At 38.6% G+C, this 18,197-nt stretch overlaps 1 protein-coding gene across 1 annotated transcript; it reads right to left on the reverse strand.

Annotated features, from left to right (window-relative positions):
- Positions 1-2,173: 2,173 nt before the first annotated feature.
- Positions 2,174-14,850, reverse strand: LOC110443528 (pyrroline-5-carboxylate reductase 2-like). The gene is made up of 6 exons (XM_021487793.1): positions 14,664-14,850; positions 7,706-7,770; positions 6,815-6,994; positions 6,082-6,294; positions 5,273-5,365; positions 2,174-4,904 (listed from the first exon to the last, which is right to left on the reverse strand). The coding sequence occupies exons 1-6, from the start codon at positions 14,770-14,772 to the stop codon at positions 4,719-4,721; spliced, it is 846 nt and encodes a 281-aa protein (XP_021343468.1). The 5' UTR covers positions 14,773-14,850; the 3' UTR covers positions 2,174-4,718.
- Positions 14,851-18,197: the final 3,347 nt, after the last annotated feature.

An 18,197-nucleotide genomic window follows, 5' to 3' on the forward strand; every position in this document is an offset into this window, starting at 1 on the left:
AACTGGTTAGTCCGAAGGACTAATGTGAGCCTTTGCCACAACGAGGCGTCCGTCTCTTTAAATGACTTCAAATGAAGGAGCCTACCCAAATATTTCTGTTATGTTTTCCCCGAAAAGTATGGACATCGAGTAATATCACTGAAAGAATCATACGATCATTTGTTCGAAGCAAGCAAAACACTGCAGAGTCCCATTAGTTTTTGGCACATGCAGTAATCTCCAACTAATGTCGTTTGGACATAGCGCGACTGAGCCAGGGTTCTTCCGTTGACTAAGAAGCTATGGTGGTTAGAGTGACAGTCTTTTGACTATCGTTTTGGCTTTTGTGTTTAACGTCATATAAACAGCAATGGTCATTTATGGACGTGCCAGGTTTTGGTGGTGGAAGAAAACCGGAGTACACCGGAGAAAAACCACCGACCTGCGGTTGTACTGGCGACTGCCCCATGTAGCCCTCGGGCCCGCGAACCAATGCCAGTTGAGGGCTAGTGATTGGAGACGGTCAGGCGCCTTAACCACTCGGCTACGAAGGCCCCTTGACTATCATCTGACCTTTGGGCGCTGATCACAATGGGATCAAGTGACATCAAGAAAAAAAATGTAATTGAACATAGATTTTCGTTTGTGGACCAGTGTTATAGAACCTAGGGATGGAAACCTGATTTTGCTCCGTTACATTGATCCACTTTAAACACTGATTGATTTATAATTTTGTATAATTCATCTTTATCATTCTTTCATAAAATTTTCGCAAGATTTCTCTCCACAAATGATCGATCAAGTAATTGTCATGCCGGAAATTTGTTAATGCATAGTTATTTTTTGGCGGTACATGTATATATAACACTGGGATCTCTAACAGAACTCCCATTTCCTACACCCCGATAGGTCCTCTCTTCGGCATGATATTTCAGTGAGATAGCACTATAAAGTCGGCATCAGATCCGCGCTATCACAAGGAGGCAAACACACCAACATATCCTGTCCCCTGCATTCACACACGCAAGCACGCATTCACTACACACATAGAGGCACGTCCTTAAATGACCTTAACTGTTAATAAGACGTTAAACAAAACTAAACAAAAACAAAACCGAACATCAATTTGGTTTGATTCTATTAGGTTTAGAGTCCTATTACAGCTAATCTCTGTCGTGCCTTCGTGTGTGTAATGTATGCGTGTATGCCTGCTGGACGCGGTATGTTGGTATATTTGCTGCCTTGTGATAGCGCGGATTTGGTTTAGTTTGTTTGTGTTTTACGTCCTATTAACAGCTATGATCAATTAAATAGGTGTCAGGTTTTTGTGGTGGAGGAAAGCCGGAGTTCCCGGAGAAAAACCACCGACCAACGGCCAGCACCTGGCGACTGCCCCACGTAGGCCTCGAACCCGCGACCGAGCATCAAGCACAGCATTCCCCCCGGTCACATTATACTGACAACTGGTGAACAAGTTGTTGCCATTCCCCGTAATGCTGAACGTTAAAAAGGGAATAACAACTACCATTTTTAAGGCCTTTAGTATTTCCCGGCCTGGGGACAGAATCCGTTGCTTTCCTCACCTTGGCGCACGCTCAACCAAGCAAGGCACTAGGAAATAAAAGGTAGTTAGAAGTAGAAGGAACGATAAAGATTCCAAATATTGCAATGGACGCAGCAGATTTATTTTGGTCGATGTTGGGAAGAACTATGTGAAGCATAAATGCTGGTTTTCACTTTGGCGACGTTCTTCGCTTATTCGTCACATAGAAGTTTGTCTGCAGGTTTTACAATTTTTGTTACCCCTAAACTCGATCATATTTCTTTCAAACATGAAGTCTACCTCTTTTGTTTATTTCAGTACAGCCGTCCATCCGTCCGCGTATCTTTGGTCTTGTTCTTTGAATCGGACACCACATCAGGTGTCCTGTCATAGGTTGTAACTGTTCTGGTACGCTTGTTTGTTTAACAAACAGATAATAAGGTTAACAATATTCAAAACGATTTGTCATGCAACCTTACGACCAACAAACAATGTGGTAAAGACGTCTGACAGGGCTACCACTGGCCCTCCATCGCTGGGTCGCGGGTTCGAGGCCTACGTGGGGCAGTCGCCACAGGCTCTGACTGCAGGTTGGTGGGGTTTTTTCTCCGGACATTCCGGTTTTCTTTAAATGACCATAGCTGTAAATAGGACGTAAAACGCAAACATCGTACATGTGTATCCAGTGTTTTTATTTGACCACATATTATGACAACAAAACATGTTTCCAAAGAGGGATAATGAACGTAACATGTTTTTAAAAGGATGCAAGAACACTGACCATACAGTGTGTACATATTCATAATTAAGTTATTCTTTTTTGGGGGGGGGGAAAGTTATCTGTTTAACAGTTTTTTGAATGATTTCTCTGTCAAAACATATGTTGAAGACTAGATACACAATCGTATGACGTCATATCGAGAGAGAAAAAATCTAACGACGTCATGCTATTGCTTGGCATATTATATAAACTACATTCTTTTTCAGGGGTGATAGGGAAATAATCATTCTGTACTTTCAGAGTATGATAAATAAAAAATAATAATCTCAACCCTTAGGATAAGATTCTTGACAGCCAAGCACTTTGCAAGTCTTCGATTAAGAATATCACCCAACTTTCGCCGGAACTCCCCTGTTTTCAGCTCATGATTTCTCATACCTAGCATAGGTGTCTTTCCCCAAATTATTCTCCATCCCGCCCAATGAAGATTAATTATTCTTTCTCTCACCCTGTCTGCCCGTTATAATTTGTATATAATGAAATGTTGACGTTTCGAGGTCATTGCATTGTTGACGTGACAACGTCAATTGCATCGTTGTCTTAATGATATGATGCATTGATAGATGTTAAATAGAGATTCACTTCTGCTCAACCCTTAGGTGGGACAATGATAACTCACTATTGGAAAAGTTTAGATACAACTTTCAAGGCTAAGAGAAGTCCTTTTCCTCCATTAGACAAATGCATTCACACTTTCGCCCCGGGGAAAGATTTGTCTGTCTTACCTTACGCAAGTACAACGATACGGTTTGGTATACAAGAAAAACCACAACAGTGGGGCGAGATTCTTTAATATCTTAACAGACACGGGTTAGACAATTAAGAATATCACCCCTCAGGTTTAGACCTTCACATTAACTCATCCACCCATGGAGACACATTTGAACTCTTCCAAATGAAACGTTGGAATAGTTCATTATGAACTTTCAGGGATGGATGAGTTAAAAGAGAATTTCTACGAGCAATGCCTTCTATGTATGGAAATACTCTCTCTCCCTTATGTCTCATCTCGTGGTATCAGAATTCCCGAGAAAGTTTTTGCAGGAAATAACGATATTTCTGAAAAACACATCAAATGATCCTTGCACACACTGTTTATGAGCACAAAAATCAAGCATAAATTGCACAATATTCCATATTGTTTTGTATACTGAAAATGTGGAATTTTTCGTGGTGTATACATTCTCGTGTTTTTCGCGTTGAGTAAATTTGTGCGAAAAGTTTCACAAGCAAAATGTTAATTGATTAGATTATTGATATATAGTTTACAGAAACATTGCAAACGCAAAATGTCCACATCGCGATTAGTTTTGAGGCACTAATTGAACATTACAACACGCGAGAATTGCCACTTTTGCAGTACTTACAAATAACAGTTGGGCCAATATTTAAAAAATAAAAATCCACACCGCGATTAATTTAGATAGTCGCTTAGCGAACATTTCACACGCGAGAATTTCCACTTTTGCAGTACTTACAAATAACAGGCGGACAATATTTAAAAAAAACCCACACGATTAGTTAAGAGAGTTGCTAAGCGAACATTTATAACAAATACTTACATCAACTTTCATACAAGGAGGACATCACAGTACACTAATTCACCTGTACATCTATTTCCGGTTACAATCAATGCCCATATAGCCATCGGATCGGAACCACAGGGACCTGAGGATTTGTTACAGTTGGTATGGTTTTACCTATCCCGGTGTGTAAAGAGTAATATTAGATATTTTAGGGGTTTAGATCAACCCTTCGTCAAACTTTGTTTATGTTAACCATTAAAACGTCCAATATTACAACCTTCACAACAGGGTATGTCATGGTCCAAACATACCAACTATAACAATGTCTCGAGTCCTTGTGGTCGGAACCAGTCACTGAGGTTAGATATACTCCAGGGGTAGCGTTACCTTTCGCCCAGAGAGCGTAAGCGTGACCCCTTGCGTCAATCGGGAACCATCGGCACTTTCCGTAAACGAGAATACTTTAGTATAGTATTTTTCTCGTTTACGGAAAGTGCCGAAGGTTCCCGATTGCCATTGAGTTTCGAGGATGACAGAGGTGTGATTAAAATATGACTGCTCATTGGCCAGACAAACACAGAGCTACAACCTCCTGTTTCTAGAAACTCCAGAATAATTCTGATGACTTAATTTTAAAACTGGTTTAGGAATTTATGTCGGTGTATTATCACACCGTCGGATAATTAACTGTAAATACTTGAAGTAATCAGCTTATTCAACATATGTGATGGATTTCTAATCTATTGCGCTGCTTATACACACACATTTGTCTACATCATTTCATCTTTAACTTGGTGACGTCATTGCATGATTTGGTCCACAATAAGAATTATTAGATGGATTTAACCGAGAACAATGCATAATCCATATCACTCCAAGTTCACAATTTTCACTTTTTAGCCCCAAGTTCCTTTGCTTTTAATGTTGCGGCTTCAACAGCGTCCATGAGTGTCCCTCGAAAACAACCCTTTTCCAGTTTGTGCATTGCAGCGATTGTGGTGCCACCTGGCGAGCAAACCTCGTCCTTCAACTGTCCAGGATTTTTGCCTGTTTCTAGGACCATTTTTGCAGCACCCTGAAAAACCCACATATTTGGAGAATCAGTAGTGGCATCACCTGGATGCGATTCCAGTCCAACGCAAACAAATCTCTTTAGAGACCACATTTGGTCTGTGGTACATTTTCTCTTTAATATTTGTCAAAGTAAATTGTCTGTGATGATATTGTCTTTCACATTAGTCCAAAATAACAGAATACCCGGTATCCCATTTAAAAAATTCACCAACATGGCCCGCCCCAACAATTTTTTTTTTTTAAAAGGAAGTCAGTTGTTTTGGACTACCACTCCTATTTGAGGATACTGTTTTGCTTATTCTTGAAAAATAGTCACATAGATGTTATTCCTGGACAAAAGTCATAGGAAAACAACTACACGGCACTTACCAGAAGTGTTTGGGCTGCTAGTTTCAGCGCCATGTCCCTAGGAAGTCCCATCTTGACGCCACCGTCAGCCAGGGCCTCAATTGCAACGAACGCCTGCAAATGGGAAACAATAAAATATTTTCAGTATGAGGTGTGGGACATGGTTTTGTCGGTCAGTCTAGACATACAGCCCTTTTATTTTAACACCCTGGAACAATACGTGCACCGTTGCTTCAAGGATATCCTCCGTACCAATGGGTAATGCTCACTTACGATCTCTACAGCCCTGGAATATGTCATAACAAAATTGAAGGCATAAAGACAGCTGTTTGATTGGTCTCAGGTAAAAAGAAACATGACTAATCGCTAGGCTGATACATGTCCTTTGAAGGTTACAAAGGGGCGTTACTTGACATCAAAGTCAGTCATTTTTTACCGTTACGCGACCGCGAGATTCTTTTGATATACATCAAAGAATCGAACTAGTCTTGTTGTCTCATCAACACACTGATCCTTCAATTGCTATGACATATTCCAGGGGTGCAAAGAGCGTAACCGCTGGGTATCGAGGATGCTTCAAGGATTACTAGACAGAATTTCGAATTGTATTTGTTTTCCTTCTGAGTATACAAAATCAAAGATTTCAAGTTTTTTCCCCCACCAAACATGATTGGTTCGGTTTTGTTAATTTATTGTGTTGTCTTTTATTTATTACGCTCAAGCAATACTTTAATTCGAAGAGAAACATGTACCATGGTTTGGTTTTAATTAGATAGTTAATTAGTTCGCCTACTGTAGACCATGTGGAGATTTGATACAAGATTGCTTACGTAGGCGGGTCCACTACCACTAAGTCCCGTCACAGCGTCTAGAAGTCCCTCAGTACTCGACTCACAGATCCCAATACAGCTCAGCAGTTCCGACACAAGTTCCGGATCCCCTGACAGGACGGCCGACCCGGGGGCGAGCACTGACGCCCCAGCCTGGACCAATGCGGGAGTGTTGGGCATCACGCGGACAACACGTGAGGCCGGAAGGAGATTCTGTAAATGTATGTACCCCGATATATTGCCATAGGAAAAAGGTGCTTAACTTATTTTTTTGTCAGAATGGAATCAACCTGAATTGTATATCACACGGACACAGATTTGAAATTTTCGTTACACCTACCATTATCGAAATTTTAACTGATTACCGTCACTAGTGTTAGTCTGTATATAATTGCAAAGTTAAAACACGATAGGGCGATATATTTAATTTCTGTATTGCGATACGATACGATATGCCTTTTTATTGCGATAAATTAGTGTTCCGATATACTGTAAAAATGATTATTTTAGCGTACTCAAATTTTAGCGTATTAATGAATTTTAACAGATTGGCGTATATAAGACAAAGCCCACTAATGATAGATGCAATATAAAACTATATAGATGAACTTCAATTAGCGCAGTCATACTTTAGCACAAGATTGAAAACGCGAGGAGCGTTACAATAAGAACACCGCGAAAATGTATATAATGCTTAGAGTATTGTGAAATCCTAATTTTCAGAATGTCTCACCTCTTCCAGTGTGGACAGGGTGATTCCAGCAGCTATGGACACCATGAGTTTGTCTCGAGAAAAGGAGGACGAGACCTGTTTAAGTACGGGAGTGATGATGTGAGGTTTGACCGCCAATACCACCAGCTGACTGTCGGCAACGACCTTCAGATTATCGTCCGTAACCTTGATGCCCATACTCTACAATACAAGTTCAAGGTCACACGTGAGAAAAAGGTACAAGGGTAAGGTCACGATCATTTGTGGAAAAAAAGCGGCAGACAATTTAGCGAGACCTAAGGTTCCCTGTCCCTTAGCACTCTGTTTTTTCCCTATATACAACTAGCCTCCCCTCAACTTCCGTTCGGATATAACTTTGGGAGAGATTAGCCAGGACATTTTGTTGACCGGTTAGCTCAACCGTTTAGAGAAAAAATTATAACGATCCGAAGTTTAGGATTCGAATCCCGGTCTAGCCCTGTTGTTGATTTATCTTTTGTTTATTTCATACGTATTGTTTCTCATAAAAGTTCAACAAATTGTGGTTTTCTTTTCAGAAAAGATTTCTCAAAGCTATAGTCATGCATGAAAAAAAACCAGGTTCCATCACTTAGTTATAGTTTCGAGTAGTGGTACGGGGATCCTTAAAATAAAAATGAAAAATTAATCATTACTTGTTTGCACATGTAATTGATATATTTCAATCGGGAACCGTCGGCACTTTCCGTAAACGTTTTTTTTCTTCTCGTTTACGGAATGTGCCGACGGTTCCCGATTGTGAGAGATTCGTTGCCATCAAATCGAAGGACACCGGAGATTCATAAACATGGAAAACGGGAGATATTTCTGTGAATGGCGGGAAAATAGCATTCCCGGTGTCGATGGAAAACAAATTAAAAATAACCAACGTACCTGGATAAATTCTAGACATCTTGGGTCCGGGTCACTGGCGACAATGTTAGATGCCTTCAAGATGCCTGAGAAAAAAAGGAAGACAGAAGATAAACAGAAAGATATTTTTGAAAAAACATTTTCCGAGCTGACACGAACAAACATTTTTGTCCAGTCAAGTGTTAAACTGCCTGAAAACAAAATTCGTCACAATTTCTTTCCGAAATTATTCCAAACCATGCTCCAAATGTGATTGTTTTAATGATTTACCACAGGAAGAAGAAAATAGGCCCGAACATAGAATCTGGGTTTGAGCATGAAAACGGATTTATGAATGCAGACATTTGTTTTTGTATTTCATCAGTTTCATACCATATTAAACACATGGACCTGAGGATTTGTTACAGCTATTGGATGGACCTAAACTAATGTGTTCAGAGTAATTTTACATGCTTTAAGGGTTTAGATCGACTTTCGGTAAAAATGACACCCCAATAATCACGTGATCATGTGATCATTGGGGTGCAATCTTTTTACCGAAAGTCGATCTAAACCCATAGTGCATGCAAAATTGCTCTGTACACCTTAGTTTAGGTCCAAATATAGCTATCCCAGGTCCCTGTGGTATTAAATAGTTATATTAAGTCTCCCACGAAAACCGTTGCTTTTTATTACTAACGCAAGGAGGTATACCATGGCAGCTTTCATCACCGTGCAATCAGCGAGAGAAATATATTCTGATGTAACTTTACGAAGACTAGTAACAGTACGCTGGCATGTAAAAGGGTATGTAGCGTTCATTCCACTACAGTTGCAGACTTGGGGCCTGTTCGTTTATGCGGAACAACCGGTTTGACCGTTTATAAATGTATCAGTTTCGGGTATAAATCCTAGCGGACCTGCAAATGTTTATGCAGGTCTTGCAAGGCTTTGTCAAGGCTCGCCTTAAAGCAGCATCAGATTACCAGGTCCGACCTTATTTAATAAACGAACAACAGTGGTCCGACCGGTTTGACCGTTTAAACGAAAACGGCCCAGACCTTACACAGAAACCCATGGTTACGTCCCATTAACAATCATCGCAGGTAATCGTAGCTTTACGCAGTCGCTTCTACATCACTCCATCCTGTCAATCGGGAACCGCCGGCACTTTCCGTAAACGAGAAAATAGAATTTCTCATTTACGGAAAGTGCAGACGGTTCCCGATTGTCCATCCTGTATTACTGTACCATTTTCCTCTTTAAATCAAGAAGTGACACTTCTCCTAATTTCTGTTATATATATCTAAGATTAAGCAACAATAACAACAACTAAAACAGTTTTTCTGGCTTTGGGTTATTTCCCTTGATACATGAATAGCAACATTTGCAAAGTACGATTGCCTATACTTGTCACTGAGAAAATGTATAAAAAAAAATTACTATCGCATTATATCGGTGATTTCGTTTTTACGGACTGCTTCATGTATTTCGTATAAAGTAATATCTATTCCGTTATTACGCGTTATCTTTTTTGGTGGGTTTTTTACGAGACAGCTATATCGCTTTTACGTAATTTTCTTTCCCAGTGACCCGTATAGGCTTCCGAAGTTAGTGTAGGGATGGCTGTATATGTGCCAAAATCGATCTCTGCTGTTTTTCTTTTTCTTTTTTTCCCTTATTTGTTTATTTTTATATGTATTGCAAATACATGTACTCATTTTTCGAAAAACAATATCTATATTATATAAAATATCAGTCAGCCGTGACTCGAGTTAACATAACGATACTACAATGTGAGTCAGCCGTGACTTGAGTTACCATAACGATACTACAACGTCAGTAAGCCGTGACAGGAGTTAACATAACGAAACTACAATGTCAGTAAGCCGTGACAGGAATTAACATAACGATACTACAATGTCAATCAGCCGTGACTGGAGTAAACATAAAGATACTACAATGTCAGTCAGCCGTGATTGGAGTAAACATAACGATACTACAATGTGAGTCAGCCGTGACTTGAGTTACCATAACGATACTACAACGTCAGTAAGCCGTGACAGGAGTTAACATAACGATCCTACAATGTCAGTGAGCCGTGACTGGGGTTAACATAACGATACTACAATGTCCGTGAGCCGTGACTGGAGTAAACATAACGATACTACACGTTATCTTTTTTGGTGGGTTTTTTACGAGACAGCTATATCGCTTTTACGTAATTTTCTTTCCCAGTGACCCGTATAGGCTTCCGAAGTTAGTGTAGGGATGGCTGTATATGTGCCAAAATCGATCTCTGCTGTTTTTCTTTTTCTTTTTTTCCCTTATTTGTTTATTTTTATATGTATTGCAAATACATGTACTCATTTTTCGAAAAACAATATCTATAGTATATAAAATATCAGTCAGCCGAGACTCGAGTTAACATAACGATACTACAATTTCAGTCAGCCGTTACTTGAGTTAACGTAACGATACTACAATGTCAGTCAGCAGTGACAGGAGTAAACATATCGATACTACAATGTCAGTGAGCCGTGAAAGGAGTTAACATAACGATACTACAATGTGAGTCAGCCGTGACTTGAGTTACCATAACGATACTACAACGTCAGTAAGCCGTGACAGGAGTTAACATAACGAAACTACAATGTCAGTCAGCCGTTACTTGAGATAACATAACGATACTACAATGTCAGGGAGCCGTGACAATGGTAAACATAACGATACTACAATGTCAGTTAGCCGTGACTGGAGCTAACATAACGATACTACAATGTCAGTAAGACGTTACTTGAGTTAACATAACGATACCACAATGTCAGTCAGCCGTGACTGGAGAAAACATAACGATACTACAATGTCAGTAAGACGTTACTTGAGTTAACATAACGATAATACAATGTCAGTCAACCGTAACTGGAGTAAACATAAAGATACTACAATGTCAGTGAGCCGTGAAAGGAGTTAACATAACGATACTACAATGCCAGTCAGCCGTGACTGGAGTAAATATAACGATACTACAATGTCAGTGAGAAGTGACTGGAGTAAACATAACGATACTGCAATGTCAGTGAGCCGTGACTGGAGTAAACATAACGATACTACAATGTGAGTCAGCCGTGACTTGAGTTACCATAACGATACTACAACGTCAGTAAGCCGTGACAGGAGTTAACATAACGATCCTACAATGTCAGGGAGCCGTGACTGGATTTAACATAACGATACTACAATGTCAATCAGCCGTGACTGGAGTAAACATAAAGATACTACAATGTCAGTGAGCCGTGCCAGGAGTTAACATAACGATACTACAATATCAGTGAGCCGTGACATGAGTTAACATAACGATACTACAAAGTCAGTGAGCCGTGACTGGAGTAAACATAACGATACTACAATATCAGTGAGCCGTGACATGAGTTAACATAACGATACTACAATGTCAGTCAGCCGTGACAGGAGTAAACATATCGATACTACAATGTCAGTGAGCCGTGACAATGGTAAACATAACGATACTACAATGTCAGTGAGCCGTAACTTGAGTAAACATAACGATACTACAATGTCACATAACGATACTACAATGTCAGTCAGCCGTGACAGGAGTTAACATAACGATACTACAATGTCAGTGAGCCGTGACAGGGGTAAACATAACGATACTACAATGTCAGTCAGCCGTAACTTGAGTTAACATAGCGATACTACAATGTCAGTGAGCCGTGACTGGAGTTAACATAACGTTACTTCAAACATAACGATACTACAATGTCAGTGAGCCGTGACTGGAGTTAACATAACGATACTACAATGTCAGTCAGCCGTGACAGGAGTTAACAACTTAACATAACGATTCTACAATGTCAGTCAGCCGTGCCAGGAGTTAAAGATCCCTGTCACACTGTATTGTGGTTCTTACAATATGCAGTAACCTCCCTTTGACACTTCCGTTGACAATGATGCCCAGTCGGTTAAAGCGACAGTATGACGATCTGATGGTCAGGGTTCGAATCCCGGTCTAGCCCCGATGATTGTTTTACATTTAGAACACTCTTGTTGATTTTATTTTGTTATTTCACCATAGGTTTTTTTTTAATAAAAATCCCACAAAGTCAAGGCTAAAGTCATACAGAAAAAAAGGTTTTAGATACGGGGATCTTTTATATAATATCTGGTCATCCAGAACAGGTATTTAACATAAAGCTGGTGCCCTGAGAACAAAATCGAATTTTTTTAAAACACTGACGATATGATAAAGGATTTAATTTAAATAACGTTTCGAACTAATTATCACAATTTATTAAATCATCCGTCACATGGCTTCGTTAACTACGTAGTACGAATTTCAATCAGATTGTAATTATCAATAAAAACCGATGATGTTTGGGACTAAGTATGAAATAATGTTTCTCCACTATTAAACTGAAACACACATCATTAACTCTGGCACTAAAAATGTTCTCATCATTCGATCAATACGCGATATACAACTTTCCTCTGAACAGTGAAGTTATTAATTAACTACGACACTAAATTCTACCGTTACAAATGTGTCAAATTATATAAAAAAAAAAATACATTTCCAAGCATTTTATTTTCGATTAAGGCCAAATAAAAAAAACTTGTTTGTTTCCAATTACCGTAATTACCTTATTGTTTGGTGCATACCCTAAACCCTTTTGTAAATTTTCAAGGAAGCACTGTTTAAGTCAAGATTTCTGTCCTAAAAAGAAACTATATAAAATAAAAAATATATTATTCATTACCTATCTACCTACTCTATTTTTTACTCAGACATGTAACAGGAAACAGACATGTGTTTTTTTGTTTGGCCTAAATCTAAATTAATTCAGGCTGTTAACTGGGTCGCGGGTTCGAGGCCTACGTGGGGCAGTCGCCAGGTACTAGCCGTATAGCCTAGTTTGGTGGTTTTTCTCCGGGAACTCCGGATTTCCTCCACCACCAAAACCTGGCACGTCCTTAATTCACCATAGCTGTTAATAGGACGTAAAACACAAACAAACCAAATCAAGAGTAAGTGCATGTGTCTTATTCTTGTGTTTTTCACAATCTCAAGTGTCCAGTGAAATCCCGTAAAAATGCTGATTCGGCGGAAAATGCTAATTTGATTGCATCATCGCTCACCTTTTAATTTAAGTGCATTAATCTAAATCTAGACGTTCACCTTCTGCTACAAAGTTATCATTTTCAAGTGACAAACATGCATCGATCTAGGAAGTATAATACATAAAACCAGCCTTATGGACTTGGAAAATGCTTTTACTGGTTCCTATAGACCTAATAAAGAAACGCATAACGTAAGTCAACGCCGACGAATGCTATTAGCGATTGCATCATCATATTTATGCTCAAGTGTGGCTTATTTAAACTTCGCCATTGAGCTTCTTAAATATATTCCCGAAAATTAATCAATTTCTATTAAATTTACTTCAAAATGAAAGAAAGGATACACTAAGTTATTGTATACCTCGATATCCGTGTTTTTGTTTGAGCTCATTATCAGTTTCTTAATTTCACTAGATGAACATTCATAATAGTTGTGATAAATCTACATACGTTCTTGTCAAAGGCTGACAACGGATACCAGCAGATATTAACACATCAAAACAGAACCCTGTTCTATCCGTTAGCGTACGACGATTACAGTTTCAATACAGGGACCTTATAATTTGTTACAGTTTTGCTACTGTTTGGATAAAATCGGATGTTTTCAGGCGTAAGGCGTTCAGATCAACTTTCGATATTATACTGTACCATCATTTGAGGTACATTTTTACCGAAAGTTCATCCAAACTTGTAAAACACCTGCTATTGTCAAAACACGTCAGTTTATGCCCAAACATAAACAAACTGTAACAAATTATCAGGTACCTGTGTTTCAACACCGTTTTTCGATTGCATCATCGTTCCAGCCGTGCTAGTCAGAGTAAATAGTAAATCTTTTGTTCCCTTCAATTGTTTCAGACTTTAACCTTTTCACCACTGTAGATCATAATGGACTTATCCAGATCAATGAATGGTAGATTTTATTAAAGTTACGTAGGGTTGAAAGGGTTAGTTGATTCTATTGATCAACTGAAATAATATGCGTTTCCTCTTTTCTTTTATGCCTACACTTGGAAATCCTTTCTACTTCAAAAGTTTATGGCCGAAATTCAGAAACTGCATTCGACCTTGTCTATTTTGTATAATCCACTGTTTTATAATTGATAAACCTTTAAAACGGAATGTTTAAAACAAGTTTTATAGATTCATTTATCTAGTAATTTATATTGTTCAACGATAGTGAAATAAAATGCTTTGTAAAAAATAGTTTCAAATATCAACCGGAATGGGACACACAAATATAATATGTAAGTTAGCCTCATGTCCACCCCGTAATATTACAAACGAAGATAAACATAAACAAATCCTATGTCATACTTTCACTTCTTTTGTGTCACATTTCAAACTAACAAAGGAGTACTTTACAAGTCATTTATATTTGTCTATGGTTATCGCCCGAGGAGCCCCAGCATGGACGAAAGTACTAGCGGGATTTATTCTTCGGTGTTTTGTTTATTTATTGTATGTATACATTTACTGAATATACCTATTATCACGTCCAGTCAGTTTTGTTGAAAGTCGGTACACGAGCCACTTACAATTATTGCATCACTGCTAATTTGCATGAAATAATCGTCGATTTTGTACCGTTTTGTTTGTGCTAACCAGCTTTCTTTATATTGGTAATAAAATAGTATTATTCTAAAAATGATATAAACTTTTAGTTTATGTATCGTTTTTATTTATTTGTCTGAAATAAAGCTAGAAACGGACGTTTCAATCAGCTGTGTAAAACTATATTGCATCATCGTATTGTGAATTGAGGCCAATTAAAGGGTAACCGATCCGTAAACAAAGTCCGACTTTTGGTTCTAACATTAAACACATACTTAATTCCGGACAGCACATGTGTACTCACCTGTGGATATAAAGCCCTTGACCATGGCCTGGGCCATTCGGCCGGCTCCTATAAATCCTACTGTCATGTCCTCCGGTACATGTTTCCTCGACACCGTCGGGCAGGCCATCTGATCTCTGTGTTACGTTATGTTAAAGCTGAAACGCACCGGTGAATGTCAGTGACCTCAGCACTATAACAGAGGCGCGTTCGATTACAAACTGTGATCTCTAATTTGTTACGGCTTATAGCTATGTTCGCAGACCTTAACTGGCGTGTCCAGAAAATAAACTTACGTTTTAGTAGCATACAACTATTGGGTTGAAATATTTACGTCTAACTGTACTCTCTACACATCGGGTAGTTTCAAACATATGTATACAAACTGTAACAAATTATCGGGTCCCTGTGTTACAATCGGTAAGCTGATGAGGTTAACAGACTCTCAGACTTTGAGACTGATAGACAGATTTGTGATAGAACCTTATCTCTACGGGTTGATGTGTCATGGATTTAGATAAAATATGCACAGGAGCTTTAAATTCAGTAATTTACACAATAATACAAAAATAAATACCTATAAAATGCTTAAAAACTAGAAGCATATTATAGGTATTTTTTTTATATTACTGTTATCATTAATTTTTGACAGGATTTCAGGCTGCTTTGAAAATATTTAAATAACAGTTTCATTTGGTAATAAACCACAAACTCCAACGCTTTTATTTAATTTCTACAATTCTGGAACTGGAGCGAATCGGGGCCCAGTTTGTAGTGGACAAACTACACCCGGCTCGCTACCTTTGTGTCGTCCGTCAACCCAGGTTAGATTTGGGTACTACTTGTTTCTGTTGATGGAGAAACGACTCAACTATGATAAAAAATTTACAACAATGTTTATAAACGGAAATATGTACAACAAGTAAACATGAACAACACCTAGGCCTAACAGTTACATGACACGAACACAACCCTGCCGAGACGACCCCCCACCCCCACCCCCCACCCCCGCTAACCCTAACTTTTCATATAACTTAATCATAAAGTTCACTAAATCCTACTGAATAAGTTAATAATAACCCCCAGATTCCGATCCCGTCCAATATCCAGCTACATTCAGTATTTCTAAGGACACCCAGTCCTTCGATCTGCCCCGAAACGAAAGTAGCACCCCGCTATACACCACATTGACAATTCAAAACTAGCTAGCGACTAATGTGTTTAAAACTGCATTTAGACTATCTGCGCTAACATCCGGGTCAACAAGAGTGATTTATATAAGCTGATAGAAATGGTTTCAGAAATGTTGTAAAATGAAAAAGGAAATAAATGTGGGTAGCCCGGCCGAGCTTCCTCTGGCCCTGTCTGACACCAGACCTGGACATTTATCTGGAACGTCATGTGGTCTGTACGAGAATCATATATTTGTGGTCTTGATTTTTTTCGACTGAAACTTTAAATATATCATCATGGTAATTTTAACAGCATCAGGATTACTGTGCATCAAAATAACCAATCTTGTTAAAATTAGGAGATTGTAAAATAACTTATGTATTTTCTGTAATTATCATGAAGAGATAGATCTCTTAATCAGACGTTTAATTTAATCAGCAAAATTCACATTCTGCCATGACATTTTCAAGTACGCTGTTAGGGGCCCCATTGAAAAATGATACAATCAAACTTGTAAACCCAAGTCTTTTTTTTTGTATGTCACAACCCCTTCCTATTATGGGCGGAGTGGTTAACACTCCGGCCTTCCACGCAGGCGGCCGGGGTTCGATACCCAGAAGTCGTCGTACGCATGAACTTCAGAGAAAGTGTTTTTTTTCCTGCCCACATAACTCCAACAACCAAGGTGGAGTATACATTGGTCTGGGTGGATGTTTGGGTATCTGTGCTGTAGCATTCAAGTGCGGTGGCACTATAAATGATGCCGTTGGAAGCACGGTCCCACTACAAACAGAACACACTACATCTCCAGCACACACGCAGGCATACACACATATAGGGATATATTAACCAGGTGGCATTGGACTAGTTGTTAGCGCCTGTTAAGGCAGCTCCTGCGAATTCCTCAAAATTGTGTTGACTAATGTATATGATAACTGTATAAATTGTTTATCTATGTACTGTAAAGCGCTTTAGATCAGCTTATGTTAACTAGATAGAGTGCTATATCAAATGCTGTATATTATTAGTATCATTATTTCAAAGGTAAAGGGGCGTAATCCCTTTTCATTTGGTATACAAAAGTCGAGTCACTTAAAAAAACTGAGTTTGCTACAGATATATTTAAATTCTATGACAGATCTAAAATAAAACTGAATACATTAGGTGAACAATAATGAAACGATTTTTAACAGCACACGTCTAAACACATTTAAAATTCACATCACAAAATATAATCAAACTGAAGTTATTTTCACAAAAGACATGCACGCGAGGCCTTCTGACTGTTTCTCGTCCGTAGATTCCAATATATAATTGTATTATGTTTAGTCTTTAGTATTCAGTGCTTTCTGGTGGTACATATTAAGCCTCCATAAACTATATATTTTATACAATATCATCATTCCCTGGTGCCTGTGACATTGAGCCTTATCACTGATCATGATTGAATCACGTACGACGAACGTGTTTTCGATTTTGTTGTCGACTTTCACAGAAAAGAGGTGGTGGGAGTTTGGATATAAAACAGGATTTGAATCAAAAAATATATTTTGTATAAATGCATTTAAAACTCGGATCACAAAATAACTTAAATGTCTTTTCAATTTCCCAAGTAGATCATTATGCTCTCACAACATGCACCATCTTCGACATCCCCGATATCCAGGGGTTACGTCATCCTCGATATCCAGGGGTTACGCTCACTTTCGCTCTCTACACCCCTGTACTATGTCATACGGAGTAAAATTGAAGGCTCAGTGTGCGCCACCGTGTTGATGAGACAAGAAGACTAGTTCGATCCTTTGATGTACACCAAAAGAATCTCGCGGTCACGTAACGGTACAAATTAAGAGGCTGATTTCAGGAGGACTGCGTGTCAGAATATCAGTAAGATCTTCAACTTTTGAAATGAGTTTCATGTCTTTTTTATTTGTTTTATATATCGATATTTAATTGGTGTTGCTCTTTAATTACCTCCCTTATTCTATTCAATTTTCTTCATCTTGCTGCTTGCTGCTATCTTTGAACACAAAATCAGAAATCCGTTCAATGCACTGTCTAACAATATTTTTTATTAACTATCAAATAATTGTAATGTATATTAATTGATATCTGTTATAATAAGTACAACAATATTTAGAGTCAACAAAACAAAACTGTTTCCAACGGTGACGTCATTTAATGGACTTGGAAAATGTCAGTCATGTATTAAGTGCGTCATGACGTCATAGCGCGTATAGGCTATCGACAGCCTTCACGCGCTATGACGTCATATACCATGTCGAGTTTCCCTGGGAAAGACATGTTTATTTTTTCACAGTTAAATTTCCTGATTTTCACTGAAGAAGACGACATCTTTCACTCTTTTTTGTTAAAAATCTT

This window comes from Mizuhopecten yessoensis, unplaced genomic scaffold (assembly GCF_002113885.1).
Source record: "Mizuhopecten yessoensis strain PY_sf001 unplaced genomic scaffold, ASM211388v2 scaffold716351, whole genome shotgun sequence".
NCBI lineage: Eukaryota > Metazoa > Mollusca > Bivalvia > Pectinida > Pectinidae > Mizuhopecten > Mizuhopecten yessoensis.